Below are 23,681 nucleotides of genomic sequence, written 5' to 3' on the forward strand. Positions count from 1 at the left end.
TACCCGCCAATCTGGTGGAACCTGCGCTCCAAATCCTAGTGCTGGAAACATTTTGTCACTATTTAAGAAAAAACAGAATGTGACATTTCTCATCGATGACACACTTTAGGCACACCACAAAAATAAAACATGGAAAATGATCCTAAAGAGCAATAGTAACCAACTAACACTTTTCTGTTTAAAAGCATTTCTACCACCTTTTCATCTACAGGTTGAGTATCCATAATCTGAAATGCCTGGGCTCAGAAGTATTTTGGATACTTTCAGATTTTAGTGTATTTGCATATACATAATGAGATATCTTGGAGGCATCCTTGAACAAGTAAAGAGAAATGCAGATAAACCAAGCTAAATGATGACTCTCGTGTTTATTAATTCACATCACTGAGCCGTTATCAATAGCACCTGACGACCCCGACTCTCTTGATTCACTGACCCCCAATGCCTTACTTGTGTTTCTGAATGAATGACTAGTAATTTTCTCAAACTAAATAAGGAGAAAACAGAAATTTTAGTGATTGGCCAAAATGGATATAACGAGAGTATTAGAAATAAACTTGATCCACTAGGCTTAAAAGTCAAAATGGAGGTAAAGAATTTGGGGGTAACTATTGACTCTGACCTGAATTTGAAATCACATATTAATCAAACTACTAAGACAGCATTTTTTCACTTAAGAAATGTAGCAAAACTTAGACCTCTTATAACATTGCAAGATGCAGAGAAATTAGTTCACACTCTTGTTTTCAGTCAACTAGATTACTATAAAGCACTCTCAGGACCACCCAAAAAAGACATCAATCAGTTACTATGAGTGCAGAATGCAGCTGCCAGAATCTTAACTAGGAAAAGAAAATCCGAGCACATCACACCAGTCTGAGTGTCACTACACTGGTTACTGGTGCCATTTAGAATTGACCTTAAAATCCTGCTTATGGTTTACAAGGCCTTCAATAACCTGCTCCATCTTATATCTCAGAATGCCTCTCACCTTACACTCCAAATCGTAACACCTTAGATCTTTAAATGAGGGTCTGCTTAGAATTCCAAGGGTAAACTGGTGAGGTGGCCTTCTGTTGTTATGGACCCCAAATCTGGAATAGCTTGCCAATAGGAATTCGCCAGGCTAATACGGTGGAGCACTTTAAAACACTGCTGATAACACATTACTTTAACATGGCTTTCTCATAGCTTCATCTTAGTTTAATCCTGATGCTCTTTATATTCAATTAATTATCATTATCATTCATGGTGGCTCTGAAATCCACACTAACCCCTACTTTCTCTTCTGTTCTTTTTCCGGTTTTCTGTGGTGTTGATCTGCGCTCCCACCACCTGATGTCCCTACATTGACGTATTAAAGGCCAGAAGTCCACATAACCAGCACCCTCAAGTTCTTCCATGTGAACCCTGAATACAACGAGGACTGATTGAGGTCATTTATGTTAGGTAGAATGCCTAGAGTGGGCTGGGTGGTCTCGTGGCCTGGAACCCCTGCAGATTTTATTTTTTTCTCCAGCCATCTGGAGTTTTTTTTTTTGTTCTTTCTGTCCAACTTGGCCATTGGACCTTACTTTTATTCTATGTTAATTAGTGCTCCCTAATTTTATTTCTTATTTAGTTTGTCTTCTTTCTCTTTCTTCATCATGTAAAGCACTTTGAGCTCCATCATTCATATGAAAATGTGCTATAGAAATAAATGTTGTTGTTATTATAATGTGCATTGAGATGGCAAACATACTAAACCTTAAAAGTGATGAATAAGATGTACAGACTGTATTTTAGTTCCCTTTTAATTTGCGCATTTGCACTGAAGAACTTTGTTTTTTTTGTCAGTTTATATCGACTACCCGTTGTCACTTCTCAGTGAGCGGGCCAACAGGTTAGTAATATCTTGGCCAAGCTCAACTCTGTCTTGTCTGCTGTGCTGGAAGCCATTAACTGACCAATGAGTCGCTACATTTAGTTTTTGTATGGTGTGGATGTACATACATAAAACATATCGTAAGTCTGTCCCAGCATAAAAAGGCAAACAACAGGGGACAAAGCCCATCGACTTTGTTTTGTTGTTTAAAGGCGCTCGATGCTTCACACGGTGTCCCCCCCAACTCCCCTCTACCACCTGCATCGTTGTTCGTGTGTCATTTCTTTGAGGTGCTACATGCTTTGTGGGAGTTGCCTCTCCACACACCAGATCATCAGTTGTTTGTACTTGCTTCATGGCAGTCTAAGCTGCCGCACCCCCCCAACCCTCCCCACTCAATATCGCCCACCCCAACACATCTTGATCTGAAAGAACAAATCAATTTGGAATAGGCACTTGTGTTAGCCACCTCCACTTTTGGGTGTAAGCATATTTTTACATGTTAATCCAAGTAAACTTATATATAAAAGAGCCCCCTGGTGTGGAAATATCCACTTGTGCCATCATGCCGGGACTATAAACATTTGGGAATTTGGAGCATTTCAGATTAGTGATACTTAACAACCTGTATTGAAATACTCAATATGCCTATACATTGTGTTTCATACCTGTCTGCAATGTGAAAGTGATTGTTTAAAATGATGACTGAAACACTAAAGTCTCACACTGGAGATCAGCCACTATTAAGCGTGTTAATAAATGGGGACAAAACAAGTATAAAATTCATAGATTTCAAAATATATAAAAAAAGATAAAATACCTATCATAATCTTGGATAACAACGCCAACAGACCAAATGGCCATAAGGTATTCATTAACTCCTTGAGGATTAATGTAGTGGAGAGATTCTGGAGAGCGGGGGTCTCCGTTGGATCCAGTAAAATCAATACCAACCTAAAAAAGAGAAAAAGTTATTCACCTTTTAACAACATCAAAAACTTCTTCAAAAGGGGGAATGTTATTAATTAATATTGCATAATAATAACTGTATTATTGTATTATGTGCCTTGTGCCCTGTGTTGGCTGGGATTGGCTCCAGCAGACCCCTGTGACCCTGTAGTTGGGATGTAGCGGGTTGGATAATGGATGGATGGATGGATGGATGGATGGATGGATGGATGGATGGATGGATGGATGGATGGATGGATAATAAAATATCTAAGTTTTGGAAATAAAAATGAGAGATATAAAATACTGCAAATGTCTTCACCTCCCTTGGAGGTTTTCAGATTTTATTGTTGAGTCATAGTAGATTGAATTGGCCTTTTGTGACACAGGTGAACAGGAAAAGAGTTCAATGTCAGTGACAACAAATCTCTGCAAAGTGATCTCCATTCGTGGGTCCCACCACACAGCTTTACCATTTTAAATTTATTGATGACTCACCAGCAAGCGATGCAAAACTGCCCTTTTGGTGAAATGAGCACAACTGGAAGAGTTGGGGGTCCCTTTAGTGAAACAAGCTCACTTAGCAATGGGGAAACAAATTGCGAACTAACAATGGCAACCTGCAGCCCAGAAGTGACTCATGACCCAGTGGTTGGGAAAAAGGGATCTAAATTATTACAAATATAAAACAAAACATAGTTAACTGATAAGAATTATGAATTATTCACCCACTTCATGTCAGTATTTTGTTGATGGTAGCCAGGACCACCTTGAGTCTATGGGCTCAGGTCTCTTTCTATCAGCTCTGCCATATCCCCTTCTTCCCTGTAAAACTGCTCTAGCTCTGTCATGTGTCAAGATGATCCTGAGTGGACAGCCATTTTCAATTCCAGACAAGTTCATATCTGGACTCTGACTTAGCCACTCCAGGAGATTAACAATGTTGTTTTTAAGCCATTCCCATGTAACCTTGGATTCATCCTTGGGGTTTTTGTCTTGCTTGAAAACAAATTGTCTGCATTAGGGTTTCTTTCAGAATGTCACCGTGTTTTGCCCCATTTATTTTACTCTCACAACCCTTCCACACCCTGCTGCAGACAAGCATCCCCACTGGGTGCTGCTACTACCGCCATGTGTCGCGGTGGGGATAGTGTGTTTGTGATCATGTGCCATGTTCAAACATGGAGTTTAGTTGGTCCTTCCAGATAAAACTAAAACCCTTTAGATAAGATAGATAGATAGATCTACAGATGACTAATTCTAACTAAGTCCATGACTTCTAAAACCAATTTGTTTCACCAGTGATGATTTAGGTTTATCATATTAAACTCACTGCGGTGGCCTGGCGCCCTGCCCGGGGTTTGTTTCCTGCCTTGCGCCCTGTGTTGGCTGGGATTGGCTCCAGCAGACCCCCGTGACCCTGTAGTTAGGATATAGCGGGTTGGATAATGGATTGATGGATGGATATTAAACTCAGGTTAACCCTGAGTGTTACTAGGGCTCAGAATTTTATGTAATTACGGTTAGCTACGAGTCACAATGAGTGTGATGTATACTGGCCAGCTTTACATTTTCTATATTTTTGCTGCCATCTAGTGGATGAAATAAGATCATGCTGCAAATAATCATGAATATTTCTATGCTCTTTGCCAATCTTAAGGTAACTTATCAATAGTCATGAGTCGGGCAAAGCCTTTGACTAAAAATGGCACACAAAAAGCCATAAGGCAGTTTTTTCGTGCAAACTGGAACTGAACCAAAGCTCGAATCGAGCAATTGTGACGATAATGTGAACTATTCGTCAGAAATTGACATGGAAAATGAAACCAATGCTACCAGCACTATACGACGGAACCACAGTAATATGCCTGCTGAATTCAGTTGTGTGAAGAAGCTTCTTTGTGGTACAACAGTAGCTGAGTGACAAAAAGACAAAATAACTACAATCGAGTGCAAGGATAAGCAACACATAAGCGTCCTAAGCACTGTTCACAATGTGGCAACTGTCATTGTACACGTCAGTGGAAATGTGGACGTCACTAAGCCCTGCATTGTGGTAGCCTACAATAACACAAGGGGCACATCGATCATGCAGGTCAGGCACTGACATTCTACCCTCTTGTATGCAAGCAACGGAAAAAAAATGCAAGAAATTTTCACAAAAAAAACACGCAACTAATGTCGCGACTGCAACATCAGCCTGTGCGTTGGCAACTGTCCCAAAATGTATCAAACAAAGGACATGTACTAAATCGGCATGAGTACAACAGTGGACAATCAACATGCTTTTTCTACTCTATGTTTGAAACTTTTTTTTTTTTTATTTGTTAACAACAATTTAATGTTTTTAGCTCATTTATCCTGAGGTTAAAGAAGGTGGATACTTATGCCACCACTTATTTTGTGTTTTATATTTGTAATTCATGTAGACCTTTTTCATTTTCACATTAAAGAGTCGTTTTCCACTGAAAATTGTCAAAAAATTCTAAATGAATCCACTGTGATCCAGTGTTGTACAAGGCTAAACTAAAAAGCAAAAGGCAATTTGAAAGTTACACGGTAACCACAAAAGAAAGAAAATAATGCAATACAACACATTTGTGGTTGCTGGCTTACAGGTAGTTCAAACACGTAACAGCACAGAGGTTAGTCTAGTTGAATCCAAGTTCAAACGAACATAGACGCTCTGCTGCAGGATTGAACCATTGTTGAAAAACGCTCCCATTGTGAGATTTCTTTGGGCAGAGTGAAAACTGCTGAAATTCCCTGAAGCAGTGGTAGCGTTGCTGCCTCACTCTAAGGCATAGGTGTCGATCTCCGGTCCTCGAGGGCCGCAGTGGCTGCATGTTTTCATTCTAACCATCTTCTTCATTAGTGAGCCATTTTTACTGCTAATTAACTTCTTTTGCTTTAGTTTTAATTAACTTGACTCAGGCCCCTTAATTGTCTTTTTCCTTAATTAGTAGCCAAACAATAATGAGACATCAAACAAGCCACCACCATATGACCAGCTCACCTGTGCCCATCACACAATATCTGAAAATAAAGAAAGGTGATGGTCTTGGTAAGGTTGATCTCTCAGGTCACCAAAACATTTTGACAGTGTTCTTAGAAAAAACAGAAAAATCAACAGATTTGGAAATGTCTGTTGTGACAGAATGAGAGCAGCAACAAGCCATTGAATTAAATAACGGGCTTAATTAACAGCAAGAATCAGCTTCTCATTAAAAGACTGGTTGGAGTGAAATTGATTGGAGTTTGAAATCCCAGTTTAGCTGGTCATCTGTTGGTTGGCTCATTTCACATCTCATTTCTGTTTGGCTGCCATTTAATGAAGAAACAAATCAATTCAGAGGACTGAATCCTTAAAAACAGGGCTATTGAAATGAAGGGAAAAGGAATTAATTAGCAGTGAAAACTGCTCACTGATTAGGAAAAGGGTTAGAATGAAAACCTGTAGCCACTGCGGCCCTCCAGGCCCGGAGTTTGACAACCCTGCAAGACCAGGGTTCACTTTGCATGTTCTTCCTCTATTAATAATAATAATAATAATACTTTGCATTTATATAGCGCTTTTCTCACTACTCAAAGCGCTCAGCAATTGCAGGTTAAGGGCCTTGCTGAAGGGCCCAACAGAGCAGAGTCCCTTTTGGCATTTACGGGATTCGAACCGACAACCTTCCGATTGCCAGTGCATATCCCTAAACCTCAGAGCCACCACCCCGTATTTCCTCCCACAATCTGAAGACATTCATGTTAGGTGAACTGGTGAAGCTAAATTAGCCCCTAGTGTATGTTTGGTTGGGTGTGTTTGCCCTACGAGACTGGCACCCTGTCCAGGGTTTGTTCCAGCCTTGCGTCTTATGCTGGCTGGGATAGACTCCAGCACCCCCCTGTGACCCAGGTCTGGATTAAATGGGTGAGAATAAGACATGTCTAATGTGTATATACGTGTTTGAGCTTATGTGTTCATAGCTTAATGGGCTGGTGCCTTGTCCAGGTCTTGTTCCTGCCATTATGTCTGATGCTTTCTGGGATATTCTCCAACTTCCCTGCAACCCTGCTCAGGATAAGCAGGTTAGGAAAATGGATGGATAGGTGTTAGCATAAAAGAAAAAAATGCTTGTGACAGTATTTATGGAACATACTTCAGAGGATTGTGGAAGAGAGATGAAAAAGAGAGTGCAGGCAGGGTGGAGTGGGTGGAGAACAGTGTCAGGAGTGATTTGTGACAGACGGGTATCAGCAAGAGTGAAAGGGAAGATCGAAGGACGGTAGTGAGACCAGCTATGTTATATGGGTTGGAGACGGTGGCACAGGAGACAAAGCTGGAGGCAGCAAAGTTAAAGATGCTAAGATTTGTACTGGGTGTGACGAGGATGGATAGGATTAGAAATTAGGGTTAGGTTAGGGTCGGAGTGGTGGCTCTGAGGCTAGGGACTCTGCTCTGTTGGGCCCTTGAGCAAGGCCCTTAACCTGCAATTGCTGACCGCTTTGAGTAGTGAGAAAAGCGCTATATAAATGCAAAGAATTACTATTATTATTATTACAAATAAGGACATTAGAGGGTCAGCTCAAGTTGGACGATTGAGAGCAAAAGTCAGACAGGCGAGATTGTGTTGGTTTGGACATGTGCAGAGGAGAGATGCGGAGTATATTGGGAGAAGGATGCTAAGGATAGAGCTGTCAGGGAAGAGGAAAACAGGAAGGCCTAAGAGAAGGTTTATGGATGTGCTGAGAGAGGACATGCAGGTGATGGGTGTGACAGAACAAGATGCAGAGGACAGAAAAATATGGAAGAAGATGATCTGCTGTGGCAACCCCTAACGGAAGCAGCCGAAAGAAGAAGAAGACTTCAGAGCCCTCCAAGTTATGTACTTTCTACAGAATTATATCTATAAACCTTTACATGAAAGAAAAAAAAGGTACAAGACTACTTACAGTAAAATTCATCTGGCAGCCACCCATGATGTAGTCCAAGAATGAGTATTCTCTCTCTACCTGCAAATAAAACATTCATTTATTATTAACTAACCATTCCCCGTGGCTAAGCCCATGTAGTAGTGAAACAGGACAAACTTTAAAAATCAATAAACAAACAGGCAAGTTACGTTCTGAAACGCAAAGGTGGACCGACTCGCCACTCCTGACGTCACGTTTCCCCCTCACCTCGGCCCACAGCCTCTCTCTTGGATTAACGAGAATATATCGCTCCTGCAAGCGAACTATGATTCTTAGTGCAATGAGAGAAGCCGCAAAATCAAAATGTTCAAGCAAATTCTAGAAAAAAACCCAATTTAAATCCGTTAAGTAGTTCTCTCGTGAAAAGCGGACAGACATACAGACAGACGTTGGTTTTTATATATAGAGAAATATACTCTAGGTGAGTATACTGCACTTACTGTAGCAATACATGCACGTCAGTTTCAAAATCATGAATATCGATACACAAATACACATTCAGGAAAATGAGCCATAAAAGTAAAAAAAGGTGAGTTTGCACTCAGCGCCACAAATTTGACAACTATGGAAATTTAGTCGCTGAAGAATGTTGGCAGAGATGCCCACAATTCACCAATGTGATGTTTAGTTTATCATTGGTAAGTACCTAATATGCAAATTGTCAGCATATGTCAGTTGATCTTGGAACGAACACACCACATAAAGCATAACGGCTGCCTGTATCAGTTTGCACCAGCAGATAAAAGTTACGTTTTTTTCTCTGACTTCTTCCCACACTTGAGCGATCACCTTTATTTTTCGGTAGCAAATTTTGTATCTTTAAATTGCATTTGCCACAAATACTAAGTTTTTATTATCATATATCTTGGGTTTTTATTAAAGAGTTTTACCAAAAAAAAAAAAGTTTATGCTCATGATCATTCCTCTTGTGAATCACATCGCTACAGACATCACACACTTCATCGTCCTCCACTATACACACTGTGCATCTTAATCATGACTGATAATCTAAATTGTCTGATATTGGAAAACAGCACATTCTCATATTCTGATATGATTTGTCAGTCAGTCAGTCATTCATTCTCCAACCCGCTATATCCTAACTACAGGGTCACGGGGGTCTGCTGGAGCCAATCCCAGCCAACACAGGGCGCAAGGCAGGAACAAACCCTGGGCAGGGTGCCAGCCCACTACAGTCTGATATGAATTGCTAACTAGAAAAAAAAGTGGTGAATATCCAGTGCAAGATAAAACAAATATTATTATTAGTTAGCTAATAAGAGAGGAACATTTTTGTCCATATCGCGCAGGCCTAGTCCTTCTACTGTATTTTCTTAATACATTTTGCCCACTGTTTTTCAAATTTCCTTATGACAGCTTAAACACAACATTTTGAAATTCCAGTTTTATTCGTAAATGCTCCCTGATCTAAAATTAGTTTATGTCGGTCAAAATACATCAACTTAACCATTTCACTTGCACTGTGTTTTTATCACTCTTTAATTAATATTGTATTTATCAGTATGCTGCTGCTGGAGTATGTGAATTTCCACTTGGGGATTAATAAAGCATCCTATCTATCTATCTATCTATTATATAGTGCCTTTCATATCTATCTATCTATTATATAATGCCTTTCATATCTATTTATCTATCTATCTATCTATCTATTATATAGTTCCCTTCATATCTATCCATCCATCCATTTTCCAACCCGCTGAATCCGAACACAGGGTCACGGGGGTCTGCTGGAGCCAATCCCAGCCAACACAGGGCACAAGGCAGGAACCAATCCTGGGCAGGGTGCCAACCCACCACAGGACACACACAAACACACGCACACACCAAGCACACATTAGGGCCAATTTAGAATCGCCAATCCACCTAACCTGCATGTCTTTGTACTGTGGGAGGAAACCGGAGCGCCGGGAGGAAACCCACGCAGACACAAGGGGCTTCATATCTATCTGTCCATCAATTATATAGTGTCTTTCATATCTATCTATGATATAGTGTCTTTCATATCTATCTATCTATCTATCTATCTATCTATCTATCTATCTATCTATCTATCTATCTATCTATCTATCTATCTCCAAACTTTTCCTGGTGGTACCTCAGTCAATACAGGCTAATTATTTGCTAAAGCCGGTGTCACTGTGAGGGATAGTTGTACGTTACTGGGCTGACTGAGCACAAGCTGGCCCAGTCCTGCATTCCATCTACCTCAGAAGTTGGATATTCAAGCTGGGAATGATGTCACACATTCCAGTAAAACTTTCAGAAAACCAATATGGATGCGTCAAGGAAAACCTTTGCTTTGTTTTCTCCACATGAATAAATAGCAGTGCACCCAAACACCGTAGCATCATGTTCACAGAGAGAAGTTAAACAGCACAGTGTGTACGATTGATTTAATGAGAAAAAAACAGCCAGAAGTGCTATCAAACAATACAATGCTACGGCTTTCACTAAACTTTGCAGTGTGCATCACCATTTTGGATTAACATCATGATCTGAAGTTGGGCAAACTCAGACTTGAGGGACCAGGCCCAAGTTAACAAGTTGGAAATCCAACTTAAGGGGGCGCTCCACTAGGAACTCGGAAATTCCAATTTCCCACTTCAAATGGAACTCGGCACAATTCTTCGGTTAGAAAGAACAACAGCCATGCCAGAGAGTAGTCCATACACCCACCCAGGCTCTACAGCAAACACTTTTTAATAGATATATGGATGTACAGTATGTATGTGTGTGGTATCTAAACCAAAATAAAGAAAGAAAGACAGTAATAATAATAATTCATTACATTTATATAGCGCTTTTCTCAGTACTCAAAGCGCTATCCACACAGGGAGGAACCGGGAAGCGAACCCACAATCTTCCACAGTCTGCTTACTGCAAAGCAGCAGCACTACCACTGCGCCACCTGTACACAAGTAAGTACAAAAGTAGGAATGAGGTACATATACAAACACAAACAATCAAAATGTTAAAACTGATAAATTACAGATTACCCAGGAAGATTAACTACAACCACCAAATTTTCAGTTTTTTTAACTTAAAATGCTATTCTATAAGCCAACCAATAGAAGGTACTATTACCCCCACCTTCCCAATACAGGCACTGTGTGTGTGGCCCAAAACTGCATTCTTACGTAAAAAAGGAAATGGTTTATGTTTTAATACAATTTTGTACACTCGAAACATGTAAATTAGCATCTAATACAGTATAAAGTACCCTTGAATGTTAACAGTGAATACTATCAATAACCCAATCAACCCCTAAAAGAAACATGGTTATCATGGCATTTTTACATATACAAGAACTAAATGTTATTAGAAGCTAAAGTGTTAGTTATAAACCTAAAGTACACTAATCATTATTATCATTAATTATTAAAGATGACACAGAACTTACTTTTTCAGCAAAGCATAACACAATTAACGAGTTTAGAATCAAAGACTGTACAGAAAGCACAAACAGGCATGGCATCTGTGAGCCCGCTCTACACAGGGAACAAAAAATGGCGTGTATGCGTGTCTTGCCCAGCTCGAACGTGAAGTCGGGAATTTTGCAATTTTGTCACATTACGTGACTTTTTTGTAGTGAGGCATGTCAGATGTGCTGACTGCAGTCTCTGATCTTATCGTTTCACCATGACAAAACTGAAAATCGCAGGCCATGTCAGATTTACCGATCGAGTACCGATCTTACTCTTGCTAGCTCCATTTTCTGACAGCTAATAGTGTGTTGCCTGACTAAGCAAGGGTTGACAGATGCAGTGAGTTCAATGTCAACCTCTGTCCTGTTAATTTCTTTTTTCCATTCTATTATGGTATGTAAAATACAAGGCATCAGACAGACAAGCTTCTCTTCCGTTTGCGAGGTTCAAAACACATAGTGTTCTTAATTCCTCGCTGTTACATTTTATGCATTGTACTCCCGGATGAGCATCCAATGGTCATCAGTTCTCATGAGTACACAGCTGGCCTCCCTCTGACTAATGAGAAAATCAAATCTGATTTCAATCAGCTATTCACAGACTAGTTGGTCTCTGTCATTGGGAATGTGACATTAGACCAGGGGTCCTCAATCACGGTCCTGGAAGGCCACAGTGGCTGCAGGTTTTTATTCCAACTAATTTCCCAATTAGAAAGCAGTCCATGCTGATAGTGAAACTTGGTATTAAACTGTTTAGTTTGTTAATGCTTGTGCTCATTTGAATTGCACTGTAGAGTTTCCTTCTGTGAGAACATTAAATGTTTTGTGGACCAGAATCGATTTAAACTTAATGGTCCTTCCAATTCCCCTCTCATTTATTTCTAAACATTTTTTTATCACCGATACTTCATGGTAAGTACGTTAGCAGGAGAGCTGCTGGTTTACTGGCTCTCTGCATCTCATTATTAACTAATGTCTGATTAAGAAAACAGGCAACAATTAAAACTTAAATGCAGCTGCTAAAATCTAAAATAGGCAATTAAGGGATCTGAACGGTAACAGGCAAGAGAACTAAAATTAAGCCCAAAAAATGTATTGCTTTAGTAGTAAATAACAGGGTTCTAATTAAGGAATTGGTTAAAGTGAAAACCTGCAGCCATAGCAGACCTCCAGGAGTGTAATTGAGGACCTCTGATCTACAAAGGAACTCAAATTTGTCTTTGATGAATGAAGGCGCTAACAAGGCAGAGCGTTAAACACCAAGATTCATTATCAGCAAGGACTGAGTTCTAATTAGGACACTCGCTGCAATGAAAACCCGTAGCCACTGTGGCCCTCCAGGACCGTCATTGAGGACGCCTGCATTAGACCATCAGTTTCATGGGAGTGCAACACTGAATTCCTCTGACTGGTTAAAGATTACATAAACGAAGGCTATGACTGAAAATCGCTGGTAAAGTCGCCTAATGTGACATGGGCTTACATTATACCACTAGCACACCTGGTTCTGCCCAATAAACGGGTTCATTCATATCAAGCAGCTGAGTTTTCTGTGGAATTTAACAAAAACGTGGAATAGTTGGTGTGCCTTGTAAAGATGTGTGTGGTAAAATAATATTTCTTTATAGGATATCAATATTTATTTATTGTCATTCTAAATCCATGCAACAGTTTTTCATGAGCTAGTAAAATTTACTGACCAGAAAATCAAGCATTAAAAAGGATCTTTTTGGAGTGGCTTTAAACTTTTACCTATGTGTGAAAGCTCAAAGCCAATCATGTCCATGAAACGTCAAACATGTTATGTTCTTTCAGAAAATTGGTAGGGTGCATTCATTCTGGATTGCAGCAACTACAGGGGGATAACACTGCTCTCGGTGCAGGGTAAGGTCCTTGCTAGGGTCATCCTCAATAGGATCCGTGATCACTTGCTCATCTACCAGCGACCAGAACAGTCTGGTTTTACGTCTAAGAAGTCTACCATCGACCGCATCCTGGCACTGAGGGTTCTTATGGAGCGCAAACGCGAATATCGGCAGAGTTTCTTTGCAGACTTTGTCAATTTTCGCAAAGCATTCGACTCAGTAGATCGAGCTGCCTTGTGGGACATCCTGAGGGTTCGCGGGATCCCCTCGAGGTTGCTGGATATCATGGCTGGCCTGTACGCTGGTACTGGGAGTGCTGTGCAGAGTGGAGGCAGAACCTCTGTGTTTTTCCCAGTTGATTCTGGGGTTTCATCAGCAGTGTGTTCTGCTCCTACTCTGTTCAATGCTTGTATAGACTGGGTGTTGGGCAAGGACATGGGGTCCAGCGGCTGTGGGGCATCTGTTGGTGAAGAGAGATTCATGGATCTTGATTTTGCCGACACTGCTGTGATCTTCGCAGAGTCAATGGAGGCTCTGACTGGTGCGCTCGAGAGACTGAGCGAGGAGTCTGAGTGTCTGATAAAAACCAAAAACCAGGCCTTTAATGACCTCTTGGGCACGGCCATCAGCAGTGTGTCTGTCTGCGGAGAGAGTGTCAACCCCGTCAAGAGATTTACTTACAGTACCTTTGTGGTGACATTCATGTCTCTGGTGACTCTTCCTATGAAGTCAGTAGACGGATTGAGAGGGAGAGCATGGAGGGTCATAAAGTCGCTGGAAAGGGGTGTGTGGCACTCCCGTTATCTATGCAAAAGGACGGCGGTCCAAGTCTGTAGAGTCCTGGTGCTTCCTGTTTGTGAGACATGGGACGCTATTCAGTAACCTGAGGCGAAGACAGGACTCCTTTGGTACTGTGTCTGTTTGGAGAATCCTTGGGTACCATTGGTTTGACTTTGTGTCGAATGAGTGGTTGCTCATGGAGTCCCGAATGAGGCACATGACCTGCATTGTGAGGGAGTGTCAGTTACGGCACTACGGCCATGTGGCACGTTTCTCCGAGGGTGATCCAGCTCGTAAGATCCTCATTGTTGGGGACCTGAGTGGTTGGACCAGGCCAAGGGGTCGCCCACCTAACACCTGGCTGCAGCATATAGAGGGTCATTTCCGGAGGGTGGAACTGGACCGCGTGTCTGCCTGGGGGGTTGCCAACCGGGATCCCGAGTTGTTCTGTCATGTAGTGGGTGCGGCAACGCACTGTATATACTAGTGCATACTCCCCAACTTGACTTGACTTGCATTCATAGCACAATCCTGCACTCCTGGTTAATGACTTCAAGCCAAACGCTGCATATTATCAAAAATACATGAATGAAGCATAGTGGTGGTAGTATCATGCTTTTGGGATGCCTCGCTGCAGCAGGCCCAAGAAGGTTTGTGAGAGTAAAACGAATGCAGCAAAATAAAGAAAGAAGAAAAACCTGATGGTAATCTAGCAAGAAAACCAGTGCACTGGGAAAAGATTTGTTTTCCAGCAAGACAACCATAAGCCAAAGCTACACAGGTGTGACTTCAAAATAAATCAGAGTCCAGATCTCAATCCAAAGGAGAATTGTTTGGTCAACTTGAAAAAATTTGTTCACTCAACGATCAATATGCAGTTTGATAGAGAGGTTTTGCAAAGAACCATAGCGTAAAAAAATGGCAGAGTGGATACAGAGAGACCAGTGCACTCAAGGCTACCATCTGCTAAATACTGACTTGAAGGGGGTGAATACTTGTGATCAATTATTTTGTGTTTCATATTTCTAATTAATTTAGACCTCTCTAGGGAGATCTGTTGTTACTTTGACATTAAAAAGTCTTTTCATTTTGATCAATGTTAGAAAAGACCAATGAAATCCACTGTCCTTTACTCTTGAATAACAATAAAATGTGAAAACTCCCAAGGGGTGAATAATTTTTTATATTTTTTTTACTGTTTGTAACAGCTGTCATGTGTGTTTAGCGTCATTGTCTTCTTGTACCTTCTCATCATTACAGTAAATGATCTGAACATGTTTTAGAAACCTATGGGATTACCTGGAAAGAAGCACCTGACTGAGAGAGCCAATAAAAGCTAAAAGGGGTGGGGCCGACCCGACCAGACCTAAAAAGTGAAGCTGCAGTAGCAAAGGGCAGAGAAGAGAGACAAGGGACAGCATCAGAGAGAAAGTTGCAGATATTATGGGGAAAACTATGCTACCTACAGAAGATGTCAAGTGAACCTGGGTTCACTTTTAAGGCAGGCAAAAGGACTTGGCAACATAGAGGATTGTTTCACCTTTTTTTTGCACTTCTTTTTATTTGTAGCCTGGAGACCCAAACACCCAGGACTCCAGATGAGGCCTCACCAGTGTGTTATAAAGCTTGAGCAGAACCTCTTGTGACTTGTACTCCACACATCAAGGCGCTATATAACTTGACATTCTGTTAGCCTTCTTAATGGCTTCTGAACACTGTCTGGAAGTCAATAGTTTAGAGTCCACTATGACTCCTAAATCCTTCTCATAAGGTGTACTTTCAATTTTCAGATCTTCTATTGTGTATTTAAACATTACATTTTTAATTCCTATGTGGAATACTTTACATTTACTGACATTACATTTCATCTGCCACAAACATTCTCAAGCCTGTATGCTATCCATGTCCCACTGTGATGATTCAGTGGATTCAAGATTATCAGCCAATCCACCTATCTGTAAACTTAACCAGCTTGTTATTTATATTCCTATCCAAATCACTTATATATATTAAAAATAGCCATGATCGAAGCACTGCCCCGTACTGGACACCACTCTTAACATCACTCAATTTTGATAAGGTTCCTCACACCCTCATCACCCTCTGCTTCCTGTGTCTGAGCCAATTCTGCCCCAGCTACACACCACACACCCTGAACTCCCACTTCTTTTACTTTGATGCCCAACCTCTCAGGTGGCACCTTATTAAATGATTTCTGAAAGTCCAGAGGCGGCACAGTGGCGCAGTGGGTAGCATTGCTGCCTTGCAGTTGGGAGACCTGGGTTCGCATCCTGGGTCCTCCCTGCGTGGAGTTTGCATGTTCTCCCCGTGTCTGCGTGGGTTTCCTCCGGGCGCTCCGGTTTCCTCCCACAGTCCAAAGACATGCTGGTTTGGTGGATTGGCAATCCTAACTTGGCCCTAGTGTGTGCTTGGTGTGTGAGTGTGTTTGTGTGTGTCCTGCGGTGGGTTGGCACCCTGCCCGGGATTGGTTCCTGCCTTGTGCCCTGTGTTGGCTGGGATTGGCTCCAGCAGACCCCCGTGACCCTGTGTTCGGTTTCAGCGGGTTGGAAAATGGATGGATGGATGAAAGTCCAGATAAATAATATCTTCTGCTCTGCTTTCATCATACCCTGTAAGTGCTTTCTCATAGAATTCTAGCATGTTAGTAAAACAGGACCTCCTTTGTGTACATCACATTCAACATCTCATTGCCAGAAATGGTGAAATCTGCATTCTGATTCAGAATATTTGGAGGGTTTTCAAGATAAACTAAATGATACAAAGTCTTCAGCCACTCATTCAAGGTTGTGGTGGGGCCGAAACTTCTCTCAGCAGCACAAGGTGTGACATTTTTAAAATATTTTATCTTCAAGGAAAAGAAATATAGTCCTCCTACGGGCATTGCTGGCATAGCACTGAAATCACATAACACTTACAGAAGTGAGGGAACATGACTGGCACAAAAAAAAAAAGATAACCATGTAAAATAAACACAATAAACCGACTACAGTATGCTACCTTTTAACAACAAACCCCAGAAATGACATACATGAAACCAAAACAATCGAAACTATTAAAAGGACTACTTGAAATGGTGATAACAAGTTTGACAATGTCCACATGGCACAACATTCAGGGGCATTTGGCGACTAAGCTAACCGACAAGAAAGGCAAAGAGCATTTCACATATTTTATCTAATTCATCCAAGAGTCAGTTATTACATTGTAGTTTTTTTTAAATAGTTTCGTAACAATGAGTCGTATTCAAAAGTAACCTTGATAATAGAATGCAATTCCTTGTGCTAACAGACAATATGAAATCTACGTTTTTAAAGAGCACTTTGCAATGGAGTTCAAAACAGAGCACAAAGAGGCTTGTGGCGGCTCAATGGCTTTCTTTACAGCAGACTGCAATTCAAGTCATGTGACAATGGCATCGACTGATGTGTGTTAGTGATGGACAGTCTGTCACTAATTGTTATGCAATTTTCTTAAAATAAATATTTAAAGGATACCTAATAAAGTCATATCTAATAATTAACAACTGAAAAATATCAATTAATACAAAATGAACAATGCTAGCATAAATTTTTGAATTTTCCCTTGGGATTAATAAAGTATCTATCTATCTATCTATCTATCTATCTATCTATCTATCTATCTATCTATCTATCTATCTATCTATCTAAAATCAGCAATATAAATAACCTATGAAAGGAGAAAAAGAACCAAAGTAAATCCCCCATCTAGTTATTAAAATCTCTCTATTATATAAGAAAATCTTGAGACGAGACTATTGCCAAGAGATTTTTAAACACCTCAAGCATTTCCGGTTAACGGCCCACGCCCGCGGTCCTCTCACCTCTCATTCGTGTGAATGCTTTTGTCGGATACAGTTCCTGCTCTCTCAGCTCTTATAAGTTTTTATGTTTTCCTCACTTTAAGTTCCTAATAAAAGAAGACTTATTATGCCCAAATTTTATTGAAGATTTCCTCCTGAGAGTTTATCAACAGAAGAAATGAGTACACAGGCAATCCTAGAACCGAGATATGATGAAGTCAAATGAATTAACGTGAAAATTGTCCATCTGTTACATGTCAGATTGGTTAAATGCATATCAATAGACTCTGCTGAAACAGTAGGTGGTGATGGTGCGGAAGATGAAAACATCAACTTAAAATATCACGTAGAATATCTACAATCGTTAACACCAACCGGTCTTCCACCGGCCGAATTACTGTTGAAAGAAGGCTGTATTGTAATGTTATTTTGTAATTTATGTATGAATGATGGGCCATGCAACAGGACAAGATTAGTTGTATTCAAAATTGGTCAAACAATTCTGACATGTAAAATTTTAACAGGCGACAAGAAAGGTAATGTAGTACATCTAACGTTAGATACCAAAGGAGATCTTAATATGCCATTCTGATTAAAATGTTTACAGTTTGCCATTAGAACAGCTTTTGCCATGACAATTAAAAAATCACAGACAGACATTCGAAAAAATTGGTTTATTTATTAGACAGAAAGAAACAAAATTCATTCACAGGCAGTTATACGTTGCGTTGTCATGAACATGACACTAACATGGAATCCAAACATGGAATCAAAATTCAATGCGATCGTGAAGTTAATATTGTTTTTACTGAAGTTTTACAGTTAAAGTGTAAGTTTAAAAAGTATCTGCGTGTTAATTTCAAAATCCAAACAGAACGAAAATGTATAACGCAATGAATACCTCTAACGCAACATGAAACATAATTTTCTTTCAATTTATTACAATTTACTATTTTTTAATATGATTAATTACTTGCTGTAATGTAAAACAGTCAGGTCTATTATGCATATGTTAACAATTCCCATGAAAATAACGATCTGTTTAAATTGTACGTCTGCTTCCCCATACGTGAGTGGCAGAGCCGCAAAGTGGCTAGCAAATAGCGCCCGCCTGGGGGTTGGCAAGCAAAGTGAGCAGAGGGCAGAGCCCCCTAGTTATATAAAAAGGGAAAAACTTGAAAAGGAATTGATTAATTGATAACAGGAATATAAATGGTGCACAATGGGCAAGAAGATCAGGGGCTTGCCATAATTATTTGTGTGTATCTAGGACTGAAATATCAGGGCTTGGCAGCCAGAGATTAGGAGCTTAAACAACTGAAGTCCCCCAATCTCTCGATGCCACTGTCCATTTTTAATCCTGTCCTCTGTTTGTATCATTTAGGGCAGCTGTGCATTCCTGAGTTATTAATTAGTTCAAACACCGTATAGCTGCAGGTAGATAATGTTGGTTCTTTACAATAATAATCTACAAATAACACTATTCACTAAATTCGGTCTTATATATGCTTTACATAATTGTTTCTCCTTCTGTGTATCTCTACAGAAGTTTGTCCTCTTTTACATAACTTATCTAATGCAGCAGGAGGGAGCACTGCCGCGTGAGCTGTTTGCCTGTACTCCTAGTCCAGCATTGGGCATCCGAGCAGCTGTCAGACGAATAAAAGAGGTAAACACTTAAAATATGCAAGTTCAAGCAGCTGCTGTCCAGGTAAAAATGAAACAGTAAATGAATTCGCAGTTGAAGTAGCACAGAACGTTCCTCCAATTTAAAACGGAGGAGTTAACAGATTTGTCAAAGCTTCTGACAGGGACATTTTGAAATTTTAAAACTTTATAGTGTGCGATTGGTTCAAGATATCTGAATTAAAACTGAACTGTCTTGGCAAATTTCTTTGAAGAATCAGTATGATATATTTCAACAAAATTGGTCCATGGGGGGCTGAGTTGTTTAATACGGACAGACAGACAGACATGGGCTATCGCAATAGATACTTCACGCATTATATGCAAAAGCACCTAAAAACTGATTATAACTCATAACATAAAAGTCTATAAGATTTCCAAAAATGCTTGGAAAAGCAGAAAGATAACATCTCAGCTGGGTGACGTTTGGAAAAGCATCACAAACTGACTAACACATAGGTGTTGAATGATCAACAAATACCGCAGAGTTGCACCAGTCATTTTGCTACATCAGCACAAGTGTGGGTAACATAAAAACAACAACAACATTTATTTCTAGAGGACATTTTCATACAAATGATGGAGCTCAAAGTGCTTTACAGGATGAAGATAGAGAAAAAAGACAAAATAAATAAGAATTAAAATAAGGGAACACTAATGAACATAGAATAAAAGTAAGGTCTGATGGCCGGGGGGGGGGGGAACAGAAAAAAAAAAAAAAAAAATCTGCAGGGGTTCCGAGGCCACAAGACCACCCAGCCCCCTACCTAACATAAATGTCCTCAATCAGTCCTCATGGTATTCAGGGTTCTCATGGAAGAACTTGATGATGACAGTCATATGGACATCTGGCCTTTAATCCATTAATGGAGGGACATCACGGTGCTTTGATTAGGTGGTGGTGGCGCAGAAGGAACAAGCAGTAAGACAATGTCTCCACTGTAACATCCATGATAGTCACATTTTTATTTTTATACAACTAGGGGGCTTTGCCCCCTGCTCACTTTGCTCGCCAACCCCCGTGTTTGGTTTTTGGATACACACTTTTAAGATTTTTTTTTTCTTTGAATTGTTGCTATTTCATTAGTTTCATTTTTATTTCAGAACTTCGTTAAAAACAATATTTGGAATCTTTCGAGTCCCAACATGCTGAATCTTTTAAATGAGGTCCGTGAGACGTGTTTAATGACTTTGTACCATAATTCAGGATAGGTTTCTCTGTTGGGAAGTTCAGCACAGACAAAACGATCGACATCATCAGCAGTTAATAATTTTTTTTTGCAAAGTAACCAATAAATGCATGTGAGGATACCCCGTTTTTGAATTATTCTGAGTTAAACTTCAATATTTACCTACTTCTGACATATCACCTATGTCCATATATTCGATCTCCATTCCTCGCTTTGTCCTGCTTTTCTTTCAATGACACCTGGTCCGTGGTGATTATTTTCCCTTTTTTCGAGTAATAATTTCTGTTTGTTTGCGCTACTGCGATCTTTACTTTCTTTTTTTTTTGATACTTTCTAATTTTCCTGCTTTCATATTCTTTAACTTTCTTTAACTCTCTGCATTTGTATGGCTCTGTTTTTTTGAGTCTTTCGAATTCCACTGCTTTCATAATCTCTAACCTGCTCTGCATGTGTATAGTGCCAACGTTTTTGAACATCTTAACGAAGTTCTACTTTGTCTTTTACTCTTTGTCTTTTAATTCTGAGCCCGATTGGACGTGCTTTTTTTCAATTCCACTTGTTCCAGGCTGATAATTACTTTAATTATTTTCTGAATTTGCACCTTGATTATTCTTTTTCTTTTTTGCATTTTTTTTCTCTCCAACGCATTTGAGTCTCTTTTCTCCGCGCTGCTTTCTTCTTCACTTAGTCGTCAACGTTTCATTTATAACGTATTGTCCTTATAAGCTTTATATGCGCTGAGACCCTAGATCTGTGTGTGCTCAAGGCCAGTTTTGCTGCCCGTGGTCTTATTTGATATTGGTTGTAAGTAAGGCGTGTCTCACAATAATCTCTTGTTCTACGTCATTGCGAGACGGTCCTGGGTCAATCTCTTGGCACAAAGTCATGTTTAAGGTCCCTGCGAGACGCTCCGTGGCCATTCTCTTTTGTCTCACGGGTCTTTTAAGTGTCTTCGGTGATCTCCATGTGAAGATCACGTCTCATCTCCCTAGTCTTTCTCTCACAGGATTTTTTTATAATAGAGACATAAATTCATTTAACTTAAACTACTTACCTGACAAAATTTTACGCTTACTACTCCAGAGTTCTTGTAATTTTTTTTCTTCTGCTTCTTCTTTGGATTAACACAGTCAAACTCGACCTACAAGAGTCAATGAAACGCATATAAATTAAAAGACCTTTTTGACAATATACAAATTAGGTTTAATTAAAGAAAATGTATCAACATGCAATAACTAATTAATCAGAAAGAGAGAATAAAAGAATTCTGTCCAAAGTTATGAGGGAATAAAGCTGCCAGTAGTTCTCAAACTTCTGCTGATTTTTAATTCAACCAGTCTTATAACTAGCAACTCATTTCTGGTTTTGACTGAGCTCCTTGTTTAATGTAATAAATGTCTAAAAAAATACAGAAAAAGCACAAATTAACACCCAAGGTTCTTTATACATACAGTGGGGTACAAAAGTATAAATCCCCTTAAAAATCAATGCAATTCTCAGCATGACAAAAGATATGCATACATTTATTCATTCAGTATTTTTAAAGTGTAACAATACATTTCCAAAGTCCAAATAAAGCATTTTTTTGTAGATTTTTAACTGAAGAAGAAAAACTCCAAAGTTCATGTTTGCCTAAGTATTCAAGCCCTACATATTTATATTTTGCCGAGAACTTTTTGCCACAAGAACAGCCTTCATTCTTTTGGGTATGTAAGTACGTCCCAGTATTGCACATTATTCAGGAGGAATTCTTCCCCATTCTTCTTGGTAGAATTGATAGAGATCTTCTAGGTTGTTGGGATGGAGCCTCTGGACAGCAGTTTTCAAACAGTACTGCAGATACTCAGCATGGTTAAGATCCGGGCTTTGACTTAGCTATTCCAAAACATTCACCTTTCTTCTTTTGAGCCTTTCCAGTGTCACATTTGCCTTAGGCCGGGTTTATACTTCACGCCACACGACGCATGCTGCAGCGGACGCTCCTGCTACGCAAGCTTTTTACTGTTTATTCTTGCACGTGTACTTTACATAAATATGGAGGGATCCACCAGGTGGTAGTGTGAGATATTATCACTGTGAGAACAGGTTCGGCTTCGCTGTGTTGTGAACTGCCTGGAACAGCTTTTAACTTCCGATGACACCTTGCCACAATATCTCTGAAAAGGATGTTTAATGATTAAATCTATCAATCCAGGGATGCGCCCATTCCAGCTAGCATTGGGGACGAGGCAGAAACAATCCCTAGAAAGGGCATCAGCTCATCGCAAGGTGAATACAAGCACTCACAAACACGCTGGCGTCATTTTAGTGTCACCAAATCTGCATATCTTTGGAAGGAAACCGGAGCCCACTGTGGAAACCCATCAGGAAAACATGACGACTCCAGGCAGGGAATACCAGAGACGTGACTCCCTGCGAGACAGCAATGCTACCGCTCCGCCACCATGTCACCCCCCATGTGTGTAATTATTAACAGTATTCATTATTTAAACAAAATTAACAATTTATCTGTAAAATGTAACATGCATATGTGGCACGCGGCTGGGGATGGTACCCAGCCGGGACACCCAGGAGGACAGGAAGAGGGCTCATGCCTCCTCCAGACCACGAGGGGGCGACCGTCCTGGTTATATTGGGGGCCACAGGTACAGGGCTTGGAAGCTCAACCCTGTAGGGGCCCATGGTCACCGGCAGGGGGCGTCCCCATGCCTGGAGGACTTGGAACCCCAGCACTTCCGCCACACCAAGGCCTGAAGGCATATTGTGGACAGAGGCCTGGACTGTTGGGGTGATTGGTGCTGCAGCACTGGGTTGTGCACTTACTTGACTTTATATTTAGTGTAAATAAACGTGTGTTGTGAACTTAAAATGATGTCTGTCTGTCTGTGTCCGGGCTATTTCCCACAGCATACTTTAATGCATTTCATCATGAAAGTGATATCAAGTATAAATCTAAGGATTCTAAATGTGTAGAGAGTTGGAATATCATACATTTAATGCGTTCTGTGTGGTTATCTACTGCTGCTTCTGTCAGGTCAGGAGGAAGTCCCAGAAGCTCGTAGCGATTAAAAACTGGGATGACGTTTACGATGGTCTGCTT

General features: G+C 40.3%; 1 protein-coding gene across 3 annotated transcripts in view; it reads right to left on the reverse strand.

The window, feature by feature from the left end:
• Window positions 1-23,681, reverse strand: part of cpne3 (copine III) — a 140,640-nt gene that overhangs the window by 21,843 nt on the left and 95,116 nt on the right. For all 3 annotated transcript variants that reach the window (XM_051929269.1, XM_051929270.1, XM_051929272.1), the window contains exons 9-12: window positions 21,636-21,722; window positions 7,754-7,813; window positions 2,685-2,818; window positions 4-58 (exon numbers count right to left, since the gene is read on the reverse strand). In XM_051929269.1, the coding sequence (XP_051785229.1) occupies window positions 4-58; window positions 2,685-2,818; window positions 7,754-7,813; window positions 21,636-21,722 (336 nt within the window). The remainder of the gene's footprint in view (window positions 1-3; window positions 59-2,684; window positions 2,819-7,753; window positions 7,814-21,635; window positions 21,723-23,681) is intronic.

Source organism: Erpetoichthys calabaricus, chromosome 6, assembly GCF_900747795.2.
Source record: "Erpetoichthys calabaricus chromosome 6, fErpCal1.3, whole genome shotgun sequence".
Classification (NCBI taxonomy): Eukaryota; Metazoa; Chordata; class Cladistia; order Polypteriformes; family Polypteridae; genus Erpetoichthys; species Erpetoichthys calabaricus.